Source organism: Perognathus longimembris, chromosome 23, assembly GCF_023159225.1.
Source record: "Perognathus longimembris pacificus isolate PPM17 chromosome 23, ASM2315922v1, whole genome shotgun sequence".
Classification (NCBI taxonomy): Eukaryota; Metazoa; Chordata; class Mammalia; order Rodentia; family Heteromyidae; genus Perognathus; species Perognathus longimembris.
Window position 1 is genome coordinate 26,245,213 of NC_063183.1, and position 26,624 is coordinate 26,271,836.

General features: G+C 42.6%; 1 protein-coding gene across 4 annotated transcripts in view; it reads left to right on the plus strand.

The window, feature by feature from the left end:
• The window catches only part of Myo5a (myosin VA), a 105,726-nt gene that overhangs the window by 52,993 nt on the left and 26,109 nt on the right, over positions 1-26,624 (plus strand). For all 4 annotated transcript variants that reach the window (XM_048332141.1, XM_048332143.1, XM_048332144.1 and 1 more), the window contains exons 20-29: positions 776-932; positions 1,762-2,001; positions 4,808-5,056; positions 7,173-7,266; positions 11,809-11,957; positions 15,552-15,665; positions 17,449-17,592; positions 18,044-18,097; positions 20,292-20,519; positions 24,716-24,816. In XM_048332141.1, coding sequence (XP_048188098.1) covers positions 776-932; positions 1,762-2,001; positions 4,808-5,056; positions 7,173-7,266; positions 11,809-11,957; positions 15,552-15,665; positions 17,449-17,592; positions 18,044-18,097; positions 20,292-20,519; positions 24,716-24,816 — 1,530 coding nt within the window. The remainder of the gene's footprint in view (positions 1-775; positions 933-1,761; positions 2,002-4,807; positions 5,057-7,172; positions 7,267-11,808; positions 11,958-15,551; positions 15,666-17,448; positions 17,593-18,043; positions 18,098-20,291; positions 20,520-24,715; positions 24,817-26,624) is intronic.

The following is a 26,624-nucleotide window of genomic DNA, read 5'->3' on the forward strand; positions in this document are numbered from 1 at the left end:
CCTATCTACTCAGGAGCCTAAGATCTGAGGGTCCTGGTTCAAAGCCAGCCTGGGCAGGAAAGTCCATGAGACTCATCAACCAGAAAATTCTGGAAGTAGAACTGTGGCTCAAGTGGCAGAGCACCAGCCTTGAGAAAAAAGCCAAGTGAGAGGATAGGGCACTGAATTCAAACCCCATTAGCAGCATCAAGAAAAAGAAGTCATGTGTTAATTAGAATGGTCATGCCTAGGGACTATTAATAATGACTCCATTTAGGGAGCAATTAACATTTTAAAGTCTGACAAAGAATTAGATACACTTCACTGTGATTGTATAATAAGACAGTATTAATTTAGATGTGCAAATAGACATGAATTAGAGACAAAGACCATTTACTCAAACACTCAGGAAGAAGATGGGACATTAACTGTCGATAGATCTAAGATAGCTCCTGATCTGCACATATGGGATTAATGTGTACATCAGTCTGCTATATGGACAGTAGAATAGCATAGGGCAGAATAAGAAGCTCAGTCCTAGAAAGCATGGTCCCTCCCTCATTAACTTCCCCCTCTCCAGCAATAAGGGACATCCCACTTTTCAGAATCAGCAGAGCCTCAAATGAGATCATGAAAGCAAAAATACATTGGGAAATTACAAATATGAATGTTACTTTATGGTTCACATTGTTAGATTAAGGCAACAGAAGCACTGTTCATTATGCATTAGACATTGACACTGAGTGTTGCTTTTTTTTCTAATTGCTGACTATGTACTGCTCCTTTCTCTGACCAGTTATGCTAAGTTTCTGCGCAGAACCAAGGCAGCCACCATCATTCAGAAGTACTGGCGCATGTATGTGGTCCGCAGGAGGTACAAAATTAGACGAGCTGCCACTATTGTTCTTCAGTCACGTTTGCGAGGCTACTTGGCCAGAAACCACTATCACAGAGTAAGATGTTATTTTCAACCCCATTTCTTCATTCTACTAACAATCAAATTCTACATCTATACACAGGACCAAGGGACCCGCTGTGGACATAGGAACCACAGGGAGACTGCCAACCATTGAAATGTATTTTAGAACATCAAACAATTACACGCATTTACTCATAATATCCAAGGAATATTTATCTCTCCTTTCTCCTCTTGTCTGGATAATTTGAAAAAAAATAAAAATGAATATGTAATAAAACCCTCAAACTTGGTTGCTTTAAGCAACAGGAATTGTTTCTCTCACTTTTCTGGTGGCTACAAGTTCAAATATTCTTATCCCTGAGCCACACTCGAGGTATCAGCAGAGGATGCTGTGCTTTCTGAGGAAGCTGCGATGCAGATCCCAGTCCTTTCCTCTTCCAGCTGAGCTGCCAGGGGCTACCAGCATTCCCTGGGCTGTAGCCACATCACTCCCATCTCTGCTGTGTCTCCACATGCCTCACTTTTAATGCCTGCTTCTTATACAAACAATTCTGCTAATATTTAGGTCCCTCTCTGGATATTCAAAATTAAAATCTCCCCATCTCAAGATTCTTAGCATGGTTACATCTCCAAATACCTTTTTTTTTTCTTCAAATAAATGAACAATTATGGTTTGAGGGACTGACTTGGAACATAGTATGTAGCTCAGGCTAGTCTCAAACTCAATTCTTCTGATCCTCGAGAGTGTTGCAATTATAGATATGAATGACCATGCCCAGCTTTTTTATGTTCTATCTGGCTCCTCGGCTTAACATGGGTTGGTAGTCTGGTCCGGGCTCTCACATTGTTTGCCCTTTCTGCAGATACTCCGTGAGCACAAAGCAGTCATCATTCAGAAGTGGGTCCGGGGCTGGCTGGCTCGCAAACACTACAAGAGGAGCCTGCGAGCCATCATCTACCTTCAGTGCTGCTTTCGGCGGATGATGGCCAAGCGTGAGCTAAAGAAACTCAAAATCGAGGCTCGCTCTGTGGAGCGCTACAAGAAGCTCCACATTGGCATGGAGAACAAGATCATGCAGCTGCAGCGTAAGGTGGATGAGCAGGTAGGTTTACACAGGAACCCCAAGAGTAGATCCCTGTAGAAATCCATCGGGATCATTTTAGTGTGGTTTTGCTTAATCTGACCCTTAGGTCTCAGCACAAAATAAAAGAATGACAGGAGTGAGCATGGAAAGGATAAATTTATTGTCATTTGGGATTATCATCATTTGTAGTCATCCTTCAGATTACAATCCCAAGGAATAAGGCAGGAATTTGTTTTTGAAAACATCTTAATCCTAACACAAATCCAATCTAAGCCTCTGTGTGTGTGAGAGAGTGAGTGTGTGCACGCACGCCTTTGTGCACCAATCCTGGGCTTGAACTCAAGACCTTGCACTCTCAGCTTTTTCATTTGAGGCTGGCACTGAACTGCTTGAGCCACACCTCCACTTCTGGCTTCTTTTTGTTGGTTCTGGGGCTTGAACTTAAGGCCTGGGTGCTGTCCCTGAGCCTCTTGTGTGCTCAAAGTTAGTGCTCTACCACTTGTGCCACAGCACTACTTCTGGCTTTTTCTGAGTAGTTTATTGGAGATAAGAATCTCACAGACTTTTCTGCTCATGCTGTTTTTTTTGTTTTGTTTGGTTTTTGTTTTCTCAAGGCTAGCACTCTGCCACTTGAGTCACAGCGCCACTTCTGGCCATTTTCTGTATATGTGGTGCTGGGGAATCGAACCCAGGGCTTCAAGTATACGAGGCAAGCGCTCTTGCCACTAGGCCATATCCTCAGCCCGCTCATGTTGGTTTTGAACCTCGATCCTCAGATCTCAACCTCCTGAAAAGCTAGGATTACAGGCAAGAGCCACTGGCACCCAACTTCATGTCTGGCCTTTTGCTGGTTAATTAGCCATTAGATACTCATGAGCTTTCTTGCGCAGCTGACTTCAAAGTACAATATGACTCTTGGTGAGAAAGGCCTACTAATATTATTACTTTTGAAATGATGAAAATATTCCAAACATGGATTACATCTCCATAGAGTTGTTTAAAATCCTTTTTAAGGGGCTGGGGATATGGCCTAGTGGCAAGAGTGCTTGCCGTGTATACATGAGGCCCTGGGTTCGATTCCCCAGCACCACATATACAGAAAACGGCCAGAAGTGGCGCTGTGGCTCAAGTGGCAGAGTGCTAGCCTTGAGCAAAAAGAAGCCAGGGACAGTGCTCAGGCCCTGAGTTCAAGGCCCAGGACTGGCCAAAAAAAAAAAATCCTTTTTAAAAGTGGGAATAAGGGGCTGGGAATATGGCCTAGTGTCAAGAGTGCTTGCCTTGTATACATGAAGCCCTAGGTTCGACTCCTCAGCACCACATATATAGAAAAGGCCAGAAGTGGCACTGTGGCTCAAGTTGACAGAGTGCTTGCCTTAAGCATAAGGAAGCTAGGGATAGTGCTCAGGCCCTGAGTTCAAGCCCCAGGACTGGCAAAAAACAAAACAAAACAAAAAAACCTGGGAGTAAAAAAATGGTTTGGAAAGCCAAGTGCCAGTGGCTCACATCTATAATCTCAATTATTCTAGAAGCTGAGATTTGATTGCTTGACAATAGTTTCTGAATAGTATTTTATCACATGCAAATTACATAAAGATAATTAAGAACAGGTGAACAATTGGATAGAAAAAGTAGGTGCCAGAATGAAATGATACTTATCAAGAAGGTTTTCTGAATGAGATGAGAGGAATTTTGAGATACTATACATAGAGATGTATAAGAAACTAATGGTTTTTAAAATTCACTTTATCATTTTTATATCATTAGGCTAGTAGATGGACTTTTGTGATTTTTTTGTTTAGTTTTGTTTTAGAGGTATAGGGGTTTGAATTCAGGGCTTTAGGCTTGCTCACATAACACTCTACCACTTGAGTCATGCCTGCAGCCCTGTTTTTGGCTTTTTTTCGGTCATGGGGATTGAACTCAGGGTCTGGGCACTGACTTTGAGCTTTTGTTTTTGGTGGTGGTGGTCTTGGGGATTGAACTCGGGGCCTGGATGTTGTCCCTGAGCTCTTTTGCGCAAGGCTAGTGCTCTACCACTTTGAGCCACAGTGCCACTTCCATTTTTCTGATGGTTAATTGGAGATAAAAATCTCATGGACTTTCCTGCCCAGGCTGGTTTCTAAAAGCACTCTGATCTATTTTCAAGACCAAGTATACATTCCCCTATTTCTATATTGAATCACAAAATTGGGCTGGGAATGTGGCCTAGTGGTAGAGTGCTTGCCTACCTGGCATGAAGCCCTGGGTTTGATTCCTCAGTACCACATAAACAGAAAAAGCCAGAAGTGGCATTGTGGCTTTAGTGGTAGAGTGCTAGCCTTGAGCAAAAAGAACCTCAGGGACCATGCTCAGGCCCAGAGTTCAAGTCCCAGGACTGGCAAGAAAAAAAAAAAAGTCACGAAATTAAGAATTTACCATTTAATGTGATGTTATGCAAAAGAGGGAGGATGAAAAACAAAATAAATTTGATCAAATCAAAACTTGGAAAAAAAAAGAATTTACCATTTAACTCAATTTGTGATTATGAGAAAGTCACATGTATGTTACATATCATATAAAACAAGTGTGTTGGTTTTCTTCTAGCTATGTCACTAGAAGGCACTGGTTGTGTTATAAATGTTGAGAAGGTGGGAACTGGTGTCTATCTCCATCTACTCCTTATACAAAGGAAATGTTCAATCAAGGAGTATTGTGATTGTTTCACTATAGTAAATTTAGTTAGGTACTATACCAGTGTTTTGATCATATAGTACAGTACAAGACTCTGATTAGTAAGCTGGTTCACTTTTTTCTTTGCTAATGTTCCTTCTGTGTTTGTTTAAAGAATAAAGACTACAAATGCCTCATGGAGAAACTGACCAGTCTGGAAGGAGCATACAGCTCTGAGACTGAGAAATTACGAAATGACTTAGAACGTCTCCAGCTAAGCGAAGAGGAGGCTAAGGTTGCCACTGGACGGGTCCTGAGTCTACAGGAAGAAATTGCCAAACTTCGGAAAGACCTGGAACAAACCCAGTCAGAGAAAAAATCCATTGAGGAACGAGCTGATAAATATAAACAAGAAACCGAGCAGGTAGGAACTGAAGGCCATATTTCCTTCTATTCCTTACACATGTAAATATGCTGTTATTCTTGATGTGCCATATATAGGTCAACATTCATTTTAATCGAAATATAATACAAATATGAGTTGGTTTGGTTTTCATCTCTATGATTCCCAAACATTTCTCCCCCATGAAACAGAATACCTGAGCTGGATAGGAAAAGAGGTTTACTTTACTTAGCCCATGGTTCTGGAGGCCAAGAAGTTCAAGAACATGGTGCTAGCATCAGGTGAGGGCCTAGTTCAGTATCATAACATGGCAGAGGCATCACCTGGCACAACAAAGCCCAGTGTCCCAGAGAAAGATCACTGTTCCTACAAAGCCACTCCCTCAAAAACCCATTCATCCATCAATGGGTTATTCCATTGAAGAGAGTGGAATCCTCATGACCCAGTCACAGATAATAGCCATGGAACTAGGGATTGAGTTTCCAGCACTTGAAATTTAGGGGACAAATTCATTCCATAGTATTTATATACTCTTCTTTAAATGTAGTCTTTTGCTAGCCCTGGCTGGTCTCAAATTCATAGTCCTCCTACTCTAGCCTCCCAAGTGTCCTTTTCTTAAGTAGAAAATCTTCCACAGTTAGGAAGCAAATCAGACAAGCCATCAGTACCTGAGGGCGGGAATCCTTACAAAAACCTGGAGTCACATGTATGAAGTCCAGACACCCACCCAGTGATCACAGCCAGACAGCACTGTGCAGCGCTGTGCATACAGAGCCACCCCCAGACCTCTTCCATTGCTGCTAATTTGTTGTAACTAATTTGTAACTAAGTTGTAACACTATTAAATACTGGGAGCAGTAAGGTCCTCAAGTGGGGAGATAGTTTCTGAAAGAACCTTAGCAGAAGGTTTACTGGAAAATAGTTATCAATTTTGAAATATTTCACTAAGATTACCATCTTTAACAAAGCCAGAGTTGATTGTTGCTGTTTGCCAGGATCCTGGTTGGCTGTGTGTGTGTGTGTGTGTGTGTGTGTGTGTGTGTGTGTGTGTGTGTGTGTGTGTGTGTGTGTATGCGCGCGCACACGCGCGCCAGTCTTGGGGCTTGAATTCAGGGCCTGAGTACTGTCCCTGGCTTCCTTTTGCTCAAGGCTAGCACTCTGCCACTTGAGCCACAGCGCCATTTCTGTCCTTTTCCTATATATGTGGTGCTGAGGAATCAAACCCAGGGTTTTATGTATATGAGGCGAGCACTCTACCACTAGGCCATATTGCCAGCCCCCTGGTTGACTTTTTCTTTACTGATTTATTTTTTTCTTCTTCTGATTCTGGGGCTTGAACTCAGAGCTTCATGCTCCCACTTAGCCTTTTCTGTTCAACTCTGGTGCTCTAGCACTTGAGCCATGCCTCCAGCCCAGCTTTTTACTGGTTACCTAGAGATAGAGTGTCATAGACTTTTCTGCCTGGATTGGCTTCAAATCTGAATCCTCAAGGTTTTAGCTTCCTGAATAAAGAGGATTAGAGCTAGGAATACAGGCATAACACTGGTACCAGGCTTATTTTAACCATTTTTAGTGGGCAGTTCCTGGCAATAAGCACATTGGCATTGTTATAGGGCCAGTGCTTCTATAAAACATGGAATGAAAGGGCTAGTCCTTGCAAAAGTCCTCAAAGGAGATGAAAAAGAAATTCTCCTTTTCAACATAAATTAGAGGGAGCATCAGAAGGACTTCTGTAAACTTCCCAAAGTAACTTCATGCCCTTTTTCACTTCCTTAATCTCCCTACTTGGATTATGGGTGCACATGAGCTTTGTTATGGGGTTGAGGTCGTTTCATGGTATTAAGAACAAATGGTTACTAGGTGCCTGTCGTAGAACCACCACCCTTGTCCTCCAAGGGTTTCTAGTCTGGTGGGGGGGGCAGAAAAGTAAATCATTTATAGGAGCTATAAAGAGGCATCTACAGGGTCTCATGGCCCATAGAAAAGAAGGATGTGACAGGGGTTTCCAGGAAGGGTATGTGGAAAAAGTCATCTTGAGGCAACTCTGTGGGATGGCTAGACTTATCTAGGCATGTCTTAGAAGGCAGAATCGATGGCTGCATGGTCTTTACATCTCAGTTTTGTTTTCTTTTTATAGCTGGTATCAAACCTGAAGGAAGAAAACAGTTTGCTGAAACAGGAGAAAGAAGTCCTCAATCACCGCATTGTGGAGCAGGCGAAGGAGATGACAGGTAAGGTTGGCGGGGCCCACCTACTCCGTGCCAACCACCACCCTCAGCAGCCTATGAACAGTTACAGGGCTCCCTGAGCTTACATAGTTTCAAAAGTTGAGGCTATTATCAATACATTTCCCACACTTAAAAGTAACAAGAACCCAAACATTTTGGTTGCATTAGTTGGTGAACTAATAAAACATGGTCTCTCATGTACTAGTATGTACTCTAAGTTAATGTCATATATAATCTCCTTTTTAAATTTAAATTTTATTGTTAAGGTGATATACAGAGGGGTTACATACGTAATCTTGCTAAAAAATTAATTTGTTCTGCACATATGATTTATATGCTATTACTTACAGTGTTCCTGTTGGTTCAGTAAAAATTCTTGAGCTCTAATCTATTAGAAAAGTGTGTCTGTGTATTTTGTTTTATTTATTTGTGTTTTTTAATTGACAATTATATGTAATTATAGGGAATAGTATAATTTGATACATGTATACTCTGTAATGATCAAGGTAGCTAGCATTTTACTCTCCTCAAAATGTTTTCATTTCCATATGTGGGAAACTCTTAGGCTTGTTTTCTGCTTTTTTTCCCCAGTGCGGATCCTGAGGCATGAACTTAGGGACTCCTGCTTAGCTATTTCTGCTTAACACTGGTGCTTCACCACTTGAGCCATAGGGCAAGTGGTAGAGCTTGTTTGGTGGGACTAATTAGTGATAAGAGTTTCATGGACTTCCCTGCTTCCAACCACAGTTCTCAGATCTCTACCTCCTGAGCGGCTAGGGTTACAGGCCAGAACCACAGTGCCCAGCTCTAGTTATCTTTTTTTTCTCTTTGAAATGATGATTTTATTTGGATATATGCCCAACACTGGGATACATAATAAAGTAGTTCTATTTTAATTTTTTGAAGCACCTCCAACCTTTTCTCAAAAATAGTTATACTAGGGCTGGGGATATAGCCTAGTGGCAAGAGTGCCTGCCACGGATACACGAGGCCCTAGGTTCGATTCCCCAGCACCACATATACAGAAAACGGCCAGAAGCGGCGCTGTGGCTCAGGTGGCAGAGTGCTAGCCTTGAGCGGGAAGAAGCCAGGGACAGTGCTTAGGCCCTGAGTCCAAGGCCCAGGACTGGCCAAAAAAAAAAAAAAATAGTTATACTACTTTATACTCCCATTAGTGGGTTCAGTGAGTGTCCCTTTTTCACCATATCTTATCAATACTTGTTATCTTCTTTTCTAAATTTAGTTTTATTGTCAAGGTGATATACAGAAGGGTTATAGTTAGATATGTAAGGTAGTGAGTGTATTTCTTGTCAAGGTTGTTATCCCCTCTCTCATTTTTCTCCCACCTTCCCTCCCCTCCAGTCTCTCCCATAGTTATTTTTAAACTGTACTTCAGAGCATATTTTAGACTATACTTAAGCTAATATTCTGTAAACACCAGAATGCCTCCTACCTAATCCTATTTTGTTACCCAGATCTAAATTCTCTCCATTCTCTCTCTCTCCCATGACCACTATTTCTCTGTCTTCTTCTATCAGATCAATGTTTTCAGTTTCCACAAATGAGTGACAACATACAGTGTTTGCCTTCCTAGGCCTCTCGTGTGTGTGTGTGTGTGTGTGTGTGTGTGTGTGTGTGTGTGTTGATAGACTTAAAATAAGAGCTTTCTATTCTTGCTTACGTTTTGTAGTCATGACTGCTATTGTGTTACACCTCCAGTACAGCTTTTTTTCAGGCCATTGGAGATGGGGTCTTGCAGAGTTTTCTGTCTGGGATGGCTTCAAACCATCATCCTGAGATCTTACTTAGCCTCTTGAGTGGCGAGGATTACAGGAATTAGCCACCATTGCCTGGCTCACAGAGTCTTCAAAAAAGACCAAAATGTCCTAATATTTTAGGATGAGATATCAAAGCTGTAAGGGTACCTGATTAGTACTGAGGAAGTTGAGGAGAAATGCCTATGGATGGGGAGGGTTAATGAGATCAGTTAGAGTGATCTTACTAGTTTGTGTTTGTCAGTGTTCTGCAGAGAAACTGAACCGCTAAAATATGGAAGATAGATAAGAGTGTAGATATAACTGTGCACCAATGACTCATGCCTATCTATAATCCCAGCTACTCTGGAGGCTAAGGTCTGAGGATCATGGCTTGAAGCCAGCTCAGGCAGGAAAGTCTGTGAGACTTATCTCCAGTTAACTACCAAAATGTGGGAGCAGGGTTGAGGATATGGCCTAGTGGTAAAGTGCTTGCCTCATATACATGAAGCCCTGGGTTCAATTCCTCAGCACCACATATATAGAAAAAAGCCGGAAGTGGCGCTGTGGCTCAAGTGGTAGAGTGCTAGCCTTGAGCAAAAAGAAGCCAGGGACAGTGCTCAGGCCCTGAGTCCATGCCCCAGGACTAGCAACAAAAACAAAACAAACAAAATGTGGGAGTAGAGATGTGGCTGAAGTAGTTAAGTGCCAGCCTTGAGCCATATAGCTCAAGGACAGTGCCCAGGCCCTGCGTTCAAGCCCTAGGACTAACGCACACACAAAAAAACTGTAGATACATATTCACATATAGGTATATAGAAGACCATTTATTTGGGGGATTGGCTCATGCAGTGAAGAACCAAGGAAGCTGGTCACATGGCTCAGGCCAGTGGTGAAGGCCTTAGAACTAGGGAAGAGGATGGTATACCTTTCAGTCAAGCCAAAAGGCCTGAGAGCCATGGTGACTCTATGTTCCCAGAGTCCTGAAGCCTGAGACCCACGGTTCTGCTAGGAGGATACTTGGCTTTGGAAGAAACAGAGGATTTCACCATTTCTCCTCTTTTCCTTGTGCCATCTGGGCTCCCAGCTGGTTGGATGGTGCCTTCCCACATGGAGGGGAGATGTCCCCACTCAATACCGACCCACATGCCAGTCTCCTCTGAAATCACTCTCGCTCATACCACCAGAAGAAATGTTTTGATCAGCTTATCTAGGTGTCCCTAAATCCTGCCAGATTGGTCCTTAAAATTAATCATGATAAGTGATAAGTTTTGAGTGTTTTCTAGGGCCTTAAGATGCAGGTACTCTGGAAGCAAACCCAGATGGAAGATTAGACAAAATAAATAATAAACCTGAAGGTCCTCATGGAATCTAGGTGGTCAAAGCCTCCCTGCTTCTTTCTTTCCCTTCTTTCCCAACTCAAGGAATGACATAGAAGGAAGAAAAAAGCATGGAATTAATGACAATAACTAAGGAGGAAGAGAACACTAAGAGGAAAAAGCAAAGCCAGGCACAGGTGGCTCAGGCCTATAATCCTAGCTAGTCCAGAGGCTGAGATCTGAGGATCAAGGTTCAAAGCCAGCCCAGATGGGAAAGTCCATGAGACCCTTATCCAATCTCCAGTTAACTGCAAAAAGCTACAAGTAGAGCTGTGGCACAAGTGGTAGAGCACTAGCCTTGAGCACAAAAACTCAGGGACAGTGCCTAGGCCCTGAGTTCAAGCCTCAGGACATGGACACACACACACACACACACACACACACACACACACACACGCGCGCGCGCACAGAAGTTACAATGGATTTGTCTGTCTAGGGAGAATTTATTGGTACTGCTGGTGAGAGCAAAAGGCAATTTATATTTTTGAGAGAATAAATTCATTCTTTCACTCATTCATTCATTTATGCTGAATGAAAGCACACTAAGAAATCACTGTGCAGGCTTGGTGGTATCAGAGCACAGGCATGGTTGAAGCAGGCAGGGAAAATAAAGACACATCCACAAAGTGTGAGGGTAAAGAGTGTGGTTGATGGGAAGCGTAATGTTATAAAAGTCACTGGTTGGCTCATGGAATTAAAACATAGAGCCAACAGGAGGCTTTTTAATTTGTACTACCTGCCACTAAAAATGAATCTGTGAGACCACATCCTAGCCCAGAGCAATCCAAGCACTGGAACTGGAGATGGCAGAATGGTTGGGGGTTGGGGGAAGGAGTTTGGATAGAAAAGTTAGGATTCCCCAAGCAGCTCATGGGAGCTGGCCAAGAAATATATAGCAGAGATGACCAAGCATGAGCACTGTATCTGGTTAGCAGAGGAGGAGGAGGCTGGGAGCCCTGTGTACTTCGTACTTAATGATATGATGCAGCCAGGAGACAAAGAAAAACAGACAAGCTCTGTTCGGGTTGGGGAGCTGGGTTTCCTGATAGTTGTCATTCCCCCTTGAGAAATGTCTCTGCCTTCTGTGTGTGTGCTACTGTTGGAGCTTGTGCTCTGGGCTTATTAGCTTTGGTGCTCGAGGCTCCCACTCCACTTGGAGCTCCAGCTTCTGATGGTTAGTTAGAGGTTAAGAGTCTTGTGTGGATTTATCTGCCTCGGCTGGCTTCAAATCGCCATCCTCACATCGCAGACTCAAGTGAGCCACCGCACTCAGGTGTCTTTGCTTTCTCTGCATTCACTGGGTCTTCTACTGATGCTAAAAGTAAACCCCATGTACAGAACCGGAAGTTTCTGGGGAGCATCTTCTGGAAAACCATCTTTGCTCTGCAAATCCCCTCCTTTCTTTATTTCAGAAACGATGGAGAAGAAGTTAGTAGAAGAAACAAAACAACTGGAACTTGATCTAAATGATGAGCGGCTGAGGTATCAAAACCTTCTGAATGAGTTCAGTCGCCTTGAAGAACGATATGATGACCTCAAGGAAGAGATGACCTTGATGGTGGTGAGCCCAGCACTATTTGGGGGAGAGAAGAAAGGGTTAGGGCCTTACTACATAGCCATACTGGATGTGAATTCACCTGCCTCCAGCTTTTTCCTTTTGAGTGGGATTACAGGCGTGTGTCACCACATCCAGCTTCAGCTTTTTTTTTTTCTTTGAGAGGCAAAATTTTAGATATATACAAAAGTGAAGAGAATAATAGCATGAACCTCCATATTCCACATGAATCTACCACCCAGTTCCAAAATGGTCAACACTCTTCTGCTTTATCTTCCACCTCATAACCATCCACTGAATTACATTTTTATATTTGAAGTAGATATGGCTCAAGTGGTAGAATGCCAGACTTGAATGAAGAAGCTAAGCAAGAGTGCAGAGGCCTGAGCTCAAGTCCCAATACCAGCACACAATAATAATGGTAATAATAATAATGATAATAATAAGCAGGCACCACTGGCTCATGCCTATAATCCTAGCTACTCAGGAGGCTGAGGTCTGAGGATCACAGTGTGAAGTCAGCCCAGGCAGGAAACTCTGTGAGACTTACTCTCCAGTTAACAAAAAGCCACAAGTAGAACAGTGGCTCAAATGGTGGAGCACTAGCCTTGAGTACAAAAGCTCAGGGACAATGCCCAGGTCCTGAGTTCGATTCTTGCGACCAGGAAAAAAAATAATAATAGTAACCCCAGAAATACAACTTTATTTCTAAGTAGTTTAGTAAAGTCAAATGCTTTGAAGTTTGGGTCAGATGACAGCATAAAGTCAGTCCAGCAGGACTTTTGCATATAAAGCAAATATTTAATATAAATGATTATTTCTTCCAGTGGATTGTACTATGATTTCCAAGATAAACTCCTATAGGAAGAAATTAAGCCTCTCTGTAATAGATTATCTTATCCCTTTCAAAGACTCCTCTGCACTTCACTCAGGGTAACTCTCGCCTCCCGGGTCGCCCTGTCCTGCTATCAGGAGCTGAGTCCCCAGGCTCTCTTGTCTCCACACATATCGGCTATGAGGGTGACCTAATGGTACAAAGAGCCAGAATGCCCTGAAATCACCTCCTAAAGAAAGAAGATAATTTGGTATCCGTGGAGTAAGAGTTTTGGGGTTTTTTTAATTCATATTTTATTTCTATACAGATCTGCTTGTGAGTGTTCTTTAAAACGTAACACAAAAGGAATTATTCTCCTCCTGCAGATGAGAACAACTAGTCTAAAAGAGGTTACAAAACTAATATAAATGCTGGTTATTGGAGGTTTGTTTCCAACCCCACCAATCTACCTTAATCGATAGATGATCAAAAGAAATGTAATGCTTGGTATAACTCTAACAAGGGATCTGCCTTCCTTGGTCTCTCCATTGAAATCTTTCCTCCTAGCTCAGTGCTGGTGGCTCATGCCTGTAATCCCAGCTGCTCAGGAGGCTGAGATATGAAGATCCTGGTGCAAATCCAGCCTGGGCAGGAAAATCTGTGAGACTTTTATTTCTAATTAGCCAGCAAAAAGCCAGAAGTAGAGTCATGGCTCAAATAGTAGAGCATAATCCTCGAATAAAAAAGCTAAGGGACAGTGCTCAGGCTGAGTTCAAGCCTTAGTACACCCCAATACTCATGGAAAAGAGAGAGCAAGGAGTGGGGAAGAGAAGGGAAGGGTAGGGAAGGAAAGAGAAGGGAAAGGAAGGGAAGGGAAAGGAAAGGAAAGGAAAGGAAATGAAAAGAAACCCTTTTTCCTTTGTCTCTGTCTTTCTTGGCTTTCTCTAGAATCCTTTTTCTCTCCTTCAACATCATGTTCTCCACAGTTCCATTCTTTGTTCTGTTCACTAGATAACCATGCTAACCTTTCTGGTTCATTTGGGTTTCAGTTACAGTTAAAGCTAAACTCTGTATCCCACTGAGTAATTCCAAGGCCACTAGTTACTTGGAATGTTAATAAGTACTTGCATTGGCAAAGAAATGACTCTGAGGTCAGATGACGGTGCTAATCAGTCAACCAAGCTAAACTCATATTTTTTTCCTACAGAATTTCATTGGTTCTGTAATAAATAGTGTGAGACTTGTAAATCACAGAAAATAAAAATGAGAAATGTATGTGTTATGGCTATATCACTCTCTGAGCATATTCCAGTTACCTGGGAGGTTCTAGAGGGATCTGTGGTCTGTTTAATCAACAAGGTAGGCATCTCTAGAAAAAGCCCTTCTGTGGTGACCATCCTCCCACCAGTTAGAACAACTCCCTCTCTGGCTCAGCAAGTCTTGCTTGATGTCTGTTATGTATCTGTCACCTGTGACTTGCTCTGTTACCTATTGGGTCAGAGGATAGCCCACCAGTTCCAGATTTGATTATCGTCTTTGGCTCAGGTGCTGGTAGTTCAACCTTGTAATTTAGATACTCAGGAGGCTGAGATTTGAGGATCGTATTTCAAAGCCAGCCCAAGTAGATAAATCTGAGGCCCTTATCTCCACTTACTCAGCAAAAAGCTTCAGTGGAGGTATGGCTCAAGGAGTAGAGTGCCAGCCTTGAGAGAAGAAGCTAAATAAGAATGAAACAGGTCTTGAGTTCAAGTCACAGAATTGCCCCCCTCCCCCAAAAAATAGAAAGATGAAAACAGATAGTAGTGTTTCTTCCATCCATATCTTAAGGTGTTTATTGTGTAATGATAAACACACATGGGCTAAATAAAGGCTTTTTTTTTTTCAGTGCTGGAGCTTGAACCCAGTACCTCATGCATAGTAGGCAATAAGACAACCACCTTATTAAATTTTAAACACCATCTCATACAACTCTACTTCAGCTGGAAACTATAAAGTAATGAGCACTCTTAGATAGAGTAAATCTGCATCTGAGTTGATGTCTGATAATTGTCTGTATCAGTGTACATCTACTTCTGGATTGTTTTAGAGGGTCTAAAGTTTTATTTGTGTCTTCTTGTACCAGTACTGGGGCTTGAACTTAGGACCTTATGTTCTTGCTTAGCATTTCTTGTTCAGGGATAGTGCTCTACCACTTGAGCCACACCTCTGCTTCCTGCTTTTTGCCCATTAATTGGTTTGTTTGTTTTGTCAGTCCTGGGGCTTGAACTCAGGGCTTGAGCACTGTCCCTGGCTTCTTTTTGCTCAAGGCTAGCACTCTACCACTTGAGCCACAGCACCACTTCTGGCTTTTTCTGTATATGTGGTGCTGAGGAATCGAACCCAGGGCTTCATGTATGCTAGTCAAGCACTCTACCAGTAGGCCACATTCCCAGCCCCTTGCCCGTTAATTGGAGATAGGAGGATCACATGCACTTCTGCCCGGGCTTCAAACCCAATCCTCAGATCTTAGCCTCCTGAGTAGCTAGGATATTAGGTGTGAGCCACCGGCGTGTGGCTCATGGTTGATATTTTTCACTGGGATTGGTTTTGTTCTTGTCATGCTGGCACACTCTTCTCTCTGAGCATCTTAATCCTTGGTAGGAGTTGGGTCATGATAGTGTGGAACCCTAGGCCTCGGGGGTCCATATTAGTGAGTGGGAATGAGACCAAGTCCAGGTGAGTGCTGTCTTAGTTATGCTTCATTTCATTAGGTTGTGTTCATTACACCCACATTATTTGCTTTGCAGAATGTGCCTAAGCCTGGACACAAGAGAACAGATTCTACCCACAGCAGCAATGAGTCTGAATATACCTTTAGCTCTGAAATGGCAGAAACAGAAGACATCCCATCAAGGACAGAGGTACATTTTACACATCTGTCACTCCAGGTAGGATGGTATTATGATGTTGTCCACAGGGAACATTTCCTGTAAGGGACTTACAGGTGCTTAATTAGCCACACATGTGCATATGCGATGTATTGTATGATACACATATTAATTCTTGATTGACTTTGGTGCTGGGCATTGAACCCAGGGCCTCGTGCGTGGTAACCACCTGCTGTACCCTAGTGATGGGTACCCCCCCTACACCCTGACCCACATTTTCATTTCTAATGTTGTTTTCATAGTGATAGTTTCCTTTAAAATTCCATTTTCTACATTCACATATTATTTGTACAAAAATATAATAGGCTATGAGGGATTTATTTTGAGCTGTGATCAACTACTTGAAAAGTAAGACGTTAGCCTGGAACTGGTGGCTCATGCCTGCAATCCTAGCTACTCAGGAGGCTTGAGATCTGAGGATCCTTTGATTTGAAGCCATGAATGATGAGCCATGATGAAAAGTTTGGAAGACTCTTATCCCCAATTAAGCATCAAGATGCCACACTGGAGGTATGGCTCAAGTGGTAGATCATCACCTATAAGCAAGGAAATGGAGCATGCTTGAGGCCCTGAGTTCAAGCCCCAGTACTGGCAAAAATAAATAAATAAAATACATAAGGAAGGGCTGGGAATATGGCCTAGTGGCAAGAGTGCTTGCCTCATGTACATGAAGCCCAGGGTTCGATTCCCCAGCACCACATATATAGAAAATGGCCAGAAGTGGTGCTGTGGCTCAAGTGGCAGAGTGCTAGCCTTGAGCAAAAAGAAGCCAGGGACAGTGTTCAGGCCCTGAGTCCAAGGCCCAGGACTGGCAAAAATAATAATAATAAGGAAAACAGAACAAAATAGAACTAAAACAACACTGAAATTCTACATTTGGTCTATCAAACAAGCTAAAGTTTATTTTAAAGCATAGCAGTCACTGTTTTTCAAGGCAAGGTATTGTATATTGATAAGATATATAAATTTCCCCAATTGAAGAGACTTAGAAATGTTTAGATATTGGACTGGGAATGTGGTTTAGTGGTAGAATACTTGCCTAACATACATGATGCACACGATTCCTCAGACCCACATAAATAAAAGAAATAAAAAAGAAAAATTATTTTAAAAAGAGAAATGTTTAGATATTTATGTATTGGGATGTTTATTTTCAATAACAAAACATTATTTAAATAACAAAAAATTAGGAGCAACCTCAATGCCAGTCAGTAAGGTAATAGCTAAACAATTGATGATAAAGCTATCTATACCATTAAACAGACATTGGAAATACCTAAAGACTCTACTTAAAAGAACATGCTGAGCATGATGGTAACTACCTGTAATCCCAGCTACTTGGGAAACAAGGGCCAAAGGGTAGTCAGGGACGGGCCTTGGCAAAAGCATGAAGCCCTATCGAAAAAACAAGACAGAAAAAAAGAAAAAGAAAAAAAGGGGGATACAGCCCTTGCCTAACAGTTGCAATGTCTTGAATTACAAACACACCAACAAAACCTATTTCTATTTCTCTCAATACCACATGAGACACTGTTGCTAATACTGTACAGAGGCTGTTAATCTTTTCAGTTGTTGCCAATCTGATAAGGAAGAAGTAGTACTTTGTTTAATTTGCATTTCTCCACTTGTTACCTAGCTTGAGCCTGCTTGCTGTGTGTATTGTTTGGATATGTATCTTTCTCCTGTCAGCTGGACTCATTTTCTCTTAAGCCAGTCATTGGCTCTTCTTGACTCTCCTGTGATTTCTGTGGTCCAGGAGCCAAGTGAAAAGAAAGTGCCTCTGGACATGTCCTTGTTCCTCAAGCTACAGAAGCGAGTCACAGAGCTGGAGCAGGAGAAGCAGGTGATGCAGGATGAGCTCGACCGCAGGGAGGAGCAAGTGCTGCGCAGCAAGGCCAAGGTGAGAACACAGGCACCCCCAACCCCAGCCCCGACAGGACCAAAGCTGCTGGGGGTGAGAGCCCCTTCTCAAGCCTTGTCTTCTCTTCTTTTTTGATTTTGTGTGTGTGTGTGTGTGTGTGTGTGTGCGTGTGCGTACGCGCGTACCAGTACTGGGCCTTGAACTCAGGGCCTAGGCACTGTCCCTTTGCCTTTTTCATCAAGGCTGGCTAGCACTCTACTACTTGAGCCATACTTCCAGTCTAGCATTTTGCTGGTTAATTGAAAATGGAATCTTAACAGCTTTTCTGCCTGGGATGGCTTCAAACTTTGATCCTTCAAATCTCAGCCTCCTGAGCTGCTAGGATTACTGGCACCCAGCTTCTTCACTGTTTTCTGAAGAACAAATAAATATTGCAAAAATAAAAGTGTGACAACTTACATGTAAAGTTTCTACTTTATTTTTCCCACAGGAAGAAGAAAGACCACAACTTAGAGGTGCAGAACTGGAATATGAGTCCCTCAAGGTAAAGGGAATTTTCTGTTTGATTTTAAAACCTTGTTTTGGCAAGAGACCTTTCCACAGTCTGGTTTTTGTTTGTTTTTCTCAGAGAACACCCTTAGCTCTAAGCCCCAGCTTATGCCTCATTCATGTGCTACTTCTAGTCAATGTGGCTTCTTTTTATATAACTTCTATTTCTTCTAATTTTATTTTTTAGGCATGCATTAGTTATGTATGGGGTGATTTCACTAGGACCTTCCTACTCATATATACAATGTATGCTAATCAGTCTTACCCCCTCTATCACACACCCTTCTCCCTTCCCCCCTTGAAATGTCAACAAGTTTCCTTGTTTTATATTCATACATGCAGATAATATACTTTGACTGTTACTGTCCTCTTTCACCTTCCTTGTTAGCCCACCCCCTCCTGGACAGGATTGGGAGGGGCCACTGTTGTTTCAATCTATAGTCATAAAGAACATAGACTGTATAGTCCTGGGTTCAAGTGCTCCTTGTGCCACATAAAAATCTGATTGGGGATGATGCTATGCAGATGTGAGACACAGAGGTAACGATCTGCTCTCCAGACTGTCTCCTGCCTCATGTACTCAGGGACAAATAAAGGCCCTGCTGTATGCCATTGCCAGGGCTGGTTCTTAGGGCCTTGTCCACTCGCTTGGCTTTTTCACTCAAGGCTGGTATTTTAATTTATTTATTTTTGTCAGTCTGGGGCTTGAACTCAGGGCCTGGGTGCTATCCCTGAACTCTTTTGCTCAAGGCTAGCTCTCTGCCACTTTGAGCCACATCCTCAGTTCTGGTTTTCTGGTGGTTAATCGGCAATATGAGTCTCATGGAGTTTCCTGCCTGGGTTGGCTTTAAACTGTGATCCTCAGATCTCAGCCTTCTTAGCAGCTAGAACTACAGGCGTTGAGCTACCAGCATCTGACAATCTGTATTTTTGTTTGTTTTTGTTTTTGTTTTTTTTTGGCCAGTCCTGTGCCTTGGACTCAGGGCCTGAGCACTGTCCCTGGCTTCTTCCCGCTCAAGGCTAGCACTCTGCCCCTTGAGCCACAGCGCCACTTCTGGCCATTTTCTGTATATGTGGTGCTGGGGAACCGAACCTAGGGCCTCATGTATCCGAGGCAGGCACTCTTGCCACTAGGCTATATCCCCAGCCCGACAATCTGTATTTTTAAAATTTAATAAGTCAGGTTATGAGTATACTGCTTATTGGGCAAGCAGTATGTATTTTAACAAGAATTCTAAGTGATTCTGATACATATTAAAGTTTGAAAATGCTGATGCTAAGGCATCAAACTAAAGACATTTGTGTTTTCTGTTACATAGATGAGCTATGCAAATCTGATTACAGTTGGCAAAAGCCTGGGAATAGTGGGAGTGTTCATTTTCACAGCAGAGTACAGTAGATTAATTGGCGCTACAAGCCCAGAAGTTTGGGTCTCTGGAAAGAAATGATTAGGTATTTGATCTTTAGACAGTTCCAGTTTGATCTGGTCCTGTGGTATGTGCTAAATATAGCCCCATGAAGCCAGGTACTGATGCCTCATGCCTGTAATCCTAGCTATTAAAGAAGGCTCAGATTTGAGGATCAGGGTTCAAAGCCAACCCAGGCAGAAAAGTCCATGAGATTCTTATCTCCAATGAATCACCAAAAAGTCAGAAATGGAGCTGTGGCTAAAGTGGTAAAATGCTAGCCCAGGGTAGAAAAGCTCAGGGACATTGAGCATTTCCGGAGTTCAAGCCCCAGGACTGCCTGTCCCCCAAAGAAAAAGATTTCAGGGTCCACCCATTTGAACTATTCATTGGAAGTATCTTACTCTGCTTCAGAGTTGGAATTACCTCTTGTTGTCCTGCAAACAAAACCTGGCCCCTTAGACTTGACTGCTTCCACCCTCTTGACACTCAGCAACTTCTCTCAGCCTGGAGACACACCCGGAGCATTCCAGAATACATTTGCCTGTGGAATTTAGGTTGATGATTCAAACTACCATTAGCTTTGCTCATTTCCACTTAATGTCTTGCCTCCTTAACTTAAAGAGCAGTCTTCCCAGAAGGTTCTGGAAACCATTCACAGTGGGGGAGCTCTAATGTCCATTTCAATCAGAATTCTCTACCAGCCTGGGGCAAGTTGAGTTTTCCCCCTGTATTATCTCTGAAAAAGGACAGCAGTAAACTTTGCTTTATCTCCTCATCCAGCGTCAAGAACTAGAGTCAGAAAACAAGAAACTGAAAAATGAGCTCAATGAGTTACGCAAAGCCCTCAGTGAGAAAAGCGCTCCAGAGGTGACGGCTCCCGGTGCGCCTGCCTACCGCGTCCTCATGGAGCAGCTGACCTCGGTGAGTGAGGAGCTGGACGTCCGCAAGGAGGAGGTCCTCATCCTGCGGTCTCAGCTGGTCAGCCAGAAAGAGGCCATCCAGCCCAAGGTAAGCACCAGCACACGACTAGTGGGAAGCCCGCCACTTCTTAAACTTCGCCTGCAATTCAAAATGATGCAGACTTAGGAGCAATCACAAAAACAAATAGAATCCCAAGTGACCCTCAAAGTTTCACCTCTTCCTCACAGACAAAGGGCTTGGGCACTGTCCCTAGCCTCCTTTTGCTTAAGGCCAGCACTCTACCACTTGAGCTGCAGTGCCACTTCCAGCTTTGTCTGTGATTAATTGGAGATAAGAGTCTCACAGACTTTCCTGCAGCAGCTGGCTTCGAATCTTGATCCTCAGATCTTAGCCTCTTGAGTAGCTAGGATTACATGCGTGAGCCACCAGTGCCTGGCTACAAGACTTAAAACTGATCTTTGTTGGCCATAAATACTTCGTGTGTATGTGCCGTTTCTGGGGCTTGAACTCAGGGCCTGGGTGCCATCCTTTAGCTTTTTCTACTCAAGGCTGGCACTCTACCACTTGAGCCACAGCTCTACCTGAAGTTTTTTGGTGATTAATTGGAGATAAGAGTGTTATGGACTTTCCTGTCCAGGCCAACTTTGAACCTTGATCCTCTTATCTCAGCCTTCTGACTAGCTAGGATTACAGATATGAACTACCAGCTTTTTGGTGATAGTGGAGAATGAATTTAGGCCCTTGCATTTGCTAGAACAGATGCTCAACTATTTTCCCTCTCCCACTCCTACCCTCCTAGAGAGCAGCCCCCTTTAATGTTCATGTCTTATGACTGTCATCATTATCATCTTAGTCTACATTCCACAATGAGTGGGAACATGCCACGTTTATTTTTTGGGTTAGGCTTATGTCACTCAACCTGATCTCTGGAGATCGGTCATCCATACATTTTCTTGAAGATGGCATAATTTTATTTTCCTTTATGGCTCATTAATATCCTATGAGGTTTACTTACCTTAAAAATAAATCACATCCTTCTGAAGGCTGAAATGGGGAATGTTCTGGAACAGTCCATTTTGGCTGAGCCATGTAGGTCTCACCTTCCCCGGGGCTGTCCCAGTGTGTTTCCACCAATTACCAGTGTAGCTGGGCCTGGGGAAAGAAGGCTGCATGCTTTCTGGATTTCATTCCAAAATCAAGATTCTATCCTGACAATTCCCATGTGAAAAACTGGTAGTCTTACTTTTTTAAGTTTACAAGTAACAATTGTCTATACTTGCAGAGTACATGGTGCTAGTATCACAAGAACATGTAGTAAAAACTGAAAGGATGAGAAAAATGAAATATGCAACATAAAAACCCTGTAGCTCTCAGAGCTTTCAGCCCTGGTTGGTATCAGATGCACTCATCCAGCCCACACAGCCCATGGGACAGCTGATCTTCCCCTGACGGGCTGGCCCTGTCTGACCCAGGTCCCTGTTCACCCAGCTCCAGCCTACACAGGGCAACTACGTCAGCCTCACCTAGGAAGGATGCCCACAACACTGACGTTCTAACACCCCACAGCTGTTTACTCCGCTCCATTTCTGGTTAGTCCAGCAACACCCCATGAGCCAGGAGCCGACCTTCCCTGCAGCTTGGTCTGCTCCACCTGTAGAGATGCCCCCTAGTGGGCATTACTGCAACTCTCAGGGACCTAGGACAAAGATCTCACCCATGTACATTAATAGCAGGGCTGTTCTCTCCAAAATATTCTGCAGAGCCAGGCGCTGGTGGCTCACCCCTGTAATCCTATCTACTTAGGAGGCCAAGATCTGAGAATCATGGTTCAAAGCCAGCCCAGGCAGGAAAGTCTGTGAGACTCCTATCACCCATTAACCATCAGAAAACTGGAAGTGGTGCTATAGCTCAAGTGGTAAAGCGCTAGCCTTGAGCAAAAGAACTCAGGGACAGTGCCCAGGCCCCGAGTTCAAGCCCCACGACCAGCAACAACAAATAAATATTAGAGAATGAGACAGAAAATACTGTACAAAAGGAAATGTAGTCATTACCCGACTCATGTAATAGTAATCCCTCTGTATATCACCTCTATACTAAGAATAAAATAAATTAATAAAAATTCAAAAAATATTCTGTAATCAGGAAAACCAAAACAATTCGAGAGAGTTTTAAACAGGAGCTACCATCATATAAATATATGTTGACGTTCACCTGCCACTTTCATGAATGTTAATTTATTTGCACAATTTGTTTTAGAATAAGTAGTTCATGATTCTTTTTAAATTAGCTTTTTTTCTAATAGAATGAGGATCCAGTGATGCAATTTAATCACAGAACTAGAGATTTATTTATTTTTCATTTTTTCTTTTGTGCTTGCCAACTTGTGATTTTTCAGGATGACAAGGTAATTATAAGATTTTTTTCCCCCCAATGTTTGGTAAATACTTAGTTAGTCCTAACATTTTACAGGTCTTCACTGCAGGTAATGGATGGTTTATGAATACCAAGGCTATTCTGATATTGGCACATTAATTTCCCATTTGACTCCATTCTGTCTAAAGTCAACAGGGGAAGCAATGCTTGTAGCAGCTTTCAGTCTGGTTTCTAGATTGATCTCCATGAGTTCTAGCCCAGTGGAAGCTCTGTGACTCATGATACAAAGGTGGTGTGGTAGGCCATGCTCAGTCTCAAATGTCCATACTCTTCAAGCTCTTGTTCTTTTATTTTCTTTTTTATGTGCCAATACTGGGAGGTAAACTCTGGGTCTTGCACTCTTACTTGGTTTTGTCACTCAAGGCTGGCTGTTGCTCTAGCACTTGAGCCATGCCTCTTGTTCCAACTTTTTGATGGATAATTGGAGATAAGAATCTTGAGGATTTGTCCACCTGAGCAGGCTTCAAGTAGCAATTCTCAGATCTCAGCCTCTTGAGTAGTTAAGATTACAGGCATGAGCCACTGACGCTCAGTAAAGCTCTTGTGTCTCACAGCTGTGGGTTTGTGGGTACAGCAAGGAAGAGGAGGAGCCTGAGCAGCTGGGAACATAGCAGGAATAAAAGTCACTCCTGGTGGGGCTGCATTGTCCGCTTCCCCTACACCTTATTCTCAGCCACTGAAGAACAGGCACAGCTGGGCTGATCTTGAATTGGTTTCTAAAAGCACGGTATTTGAAGCATAGTGGACTAATAAGTCCATAGAGCAAATGTTGAATAAAGAATCTGACAAATACTATTCAGATAAATTGAATGAACCATTGTGTTCTGAAGTATATTATTATTAAGAGGGTACAGAACAATGCGCCTTGTTTCTTCCTGTCCTGCTTTGGCAAAGTAGAAAGCAACTGAATAGAATGGATATCTTAAACCTATGTTCCTTGCTGGATGCTAGTGGCTTATGTCTGTAATCCTAGCTATTCAGGAGGCTGAGACCTGAGAACAACCCAGGCAAGAAAGTCTGTGAGATTCTTATCCCCAGCTAACCACCAAAAAAGCCAGAAGTGGAGTTGTGGCTCAAGTGGCAGAGTGCCATCCTTAAGCAAAAAAGAAAAGCAAGAGTGTGGTCCAAGTTCAAGTCCTGTTTTTGGCACAAAATATATACAAATGATTGATTGGATGGATAGGTAGATAGATAGATGTGTGTGTATATATATGCATGTGTATATATATATATATATATTTATTTATTTACATACATAACATGCTGTGTTGTGCCAGAGGAGATGAGAATTAAAAGGAACAGATGGTAGATATTTTTTTATAAAGCTCTATCCTTCCCACTTAGATACATCTTGAGATGAGAATTTTAAAAACTTTAATTTTATAAAGCATCACATCTGAACATTACCCACTTTGTACTGAGTTTTTAATGGGGGGAAAACTTGAACCAAGTTTTCAGATACTTTACTTGGTATTTCTTTCCTTTTAACTGATCAGAAAGTGGTCCATTGATTTTGTACATTCCATTAAGTGGTTATCTAGCTTTTTTCTGTTGTTTTATAGACTGTTAAACCATACGTGTGTACATGCACACACATTGTTCTTATATGTCAAATGCACAGAGCTCATCAGTGATTGTATTGGCAGGACAGTGGTACTGCAGATCTGGTCACCTTTAAACTATAGTGTTAGGCATCCCCACCTGTGATTGCGTGGGGCTGAGTTGATGTTGGGTTGTGACATGGGTGGAGTGAAGTATATAAGTACCCCTAACTAAAAGAAAGCAGAATATGTGGGCCACAGCCTTTTCAGTTGAGTCTTAATGTGGGAATATGTCATTTCCCCCTTCAGAATACAATGACAGATGCCACAATACTTTTGGAAGATGTACAAAAAATGAAAGACAAAGGCGAAATAGCACAAGCATACATTGGTTTGAAGGAAACAAACAGGTAAGTTGATTCTTCTTTGCTTCATTTTGGTTTAACTGCAACCAGCCAGCTTCCTTGTGGACAAGACCGACCATTCATTGCTTGATCAGACACCTACTTCAGAGAAAATACAAGATTTCCCATGTAGTCCCTGTTAAAATCCATTATAAACAGGCTGGGGGGGGGGCATGGATTAGTAGGAGCTGGGTGAATGAGGATGAATATGGTTGAAGTTCTTTACATGCATACATTAGAATAGGGCAATGAAACTATTGAAAGTATTCTAAGAAGTTGAGATGCTCAGACACAAGTACCAAATCAAGAGTACTTCATTAATTAAAGCCAAGAAAATCTGGATGCCAGTGGCTCACACCTGTAATCCTAGCTACTCAGGAGGCTGAAATCTGAGGATTGAGGTTCAAAGCCAGCCCCAACAGAGAAATCCAAACCAGCAAAAAAGATGAAAGTGGAGATACTGCTCCAGCGATAGAGCATCAGCCTTGAACAGAAATGCTTAAGAAACAGCAGCACCCAGGCCCTGAGCACAAGCCACAATACTGGCACAAAAAAAGAAAAAAAAAGGAAAAGAAAGGGTAATAGAGCAGGTGAGGCTGGTGGGGTACATTATATAATGTATGGAAATATCACAGTGATAATGTGAGGTAGTGTTATTGATGAGGGGTGCCTGGGAAGCTCATTCGCATGAAGGGAAGATACTTTCATGTATTCAGGGCCTTAGCCTTCAGGTGCTGCCTTAAGAAGGCCCGTGGTGCAGTTTGGACAGTCTCAGGCAGGCCCTTCGTGATCCTGATAACTATTCAGCAAGACTGTTGGAAGGTCTACAGGGAAATGTCAGTTTTCAATAAGGAGAACTTGGTCAAGAAGAGAAATGATGAGGTTTGCAGAATTTCTTCAGTGTTGGCCATGAACTTGAGGGGTCATTTTTCTTTCCGGGACCAGGACTTAAACTTAGGGCCTGGCATGTTGGCTGATAGATTGTTGCTCAACCACATAAGCAAAGCTTTCAGACCCGAAACTATAAAGATTAGCATGACTTTAAGGATGGAAGAATAGGCTTTTATCTGGAATTCAGCTTTCCTATTACCCCACTTCTCAACAGAATCTTAGCACTACTGAGTTCTGAAGACTACTGTTGGTTGGTTGGTTGGGGGATTTGAACTCAGTGTCTGAGCTCTGAGCTGTCTCTGAGCTCAAGGCTAATGCTCTACCACTTTGAGCATAGTGCCCCTCCCAGTTTTCTGGTGGTCAACTGGACCTAAGAGTCTCACGGGCTTTCTTACCTGTGCTGGCTTTGAACCACAATCCTCAGATCTCAGCCTCTTGAGGATTACAGGCATGAGCCACCTGGCTGGTGAGGTGATTTTTGAGTTGATCTAGCCAAGGATGACAGTAGAGAAAGACAGTTCTGGAGATACCTATCATCAGTCTTTGGTCCAGGTTTCTTGATGCATCGTGTCAGGATGAGCACATACAAGTAAGTGCTTACCAACTAAAGATATTTGCCATGTAAACAGTGAAATAAACCTCACCTACTTCTGTAGTCATGGATGGGAAATACTTACACAAGTATTTGGTGAGATAGAGAATTTAACTTAGAAATAATAAATTTAAAACATGGTTATATATAAGAATATATTACCATAGAAAGAGCAATATGTTCTTCATCTAGATGTCCTGCGTGCCTACTGTGTGCCACACCTTGTACCATACACTTCCAATCCAGTAGGAAATGAAAGCAATAGCAGTCTTTCCTCTCATAAGGTCTATAGGATCCTGGACAAATGATTAAAAGGAGTGGTTTGTTTGTT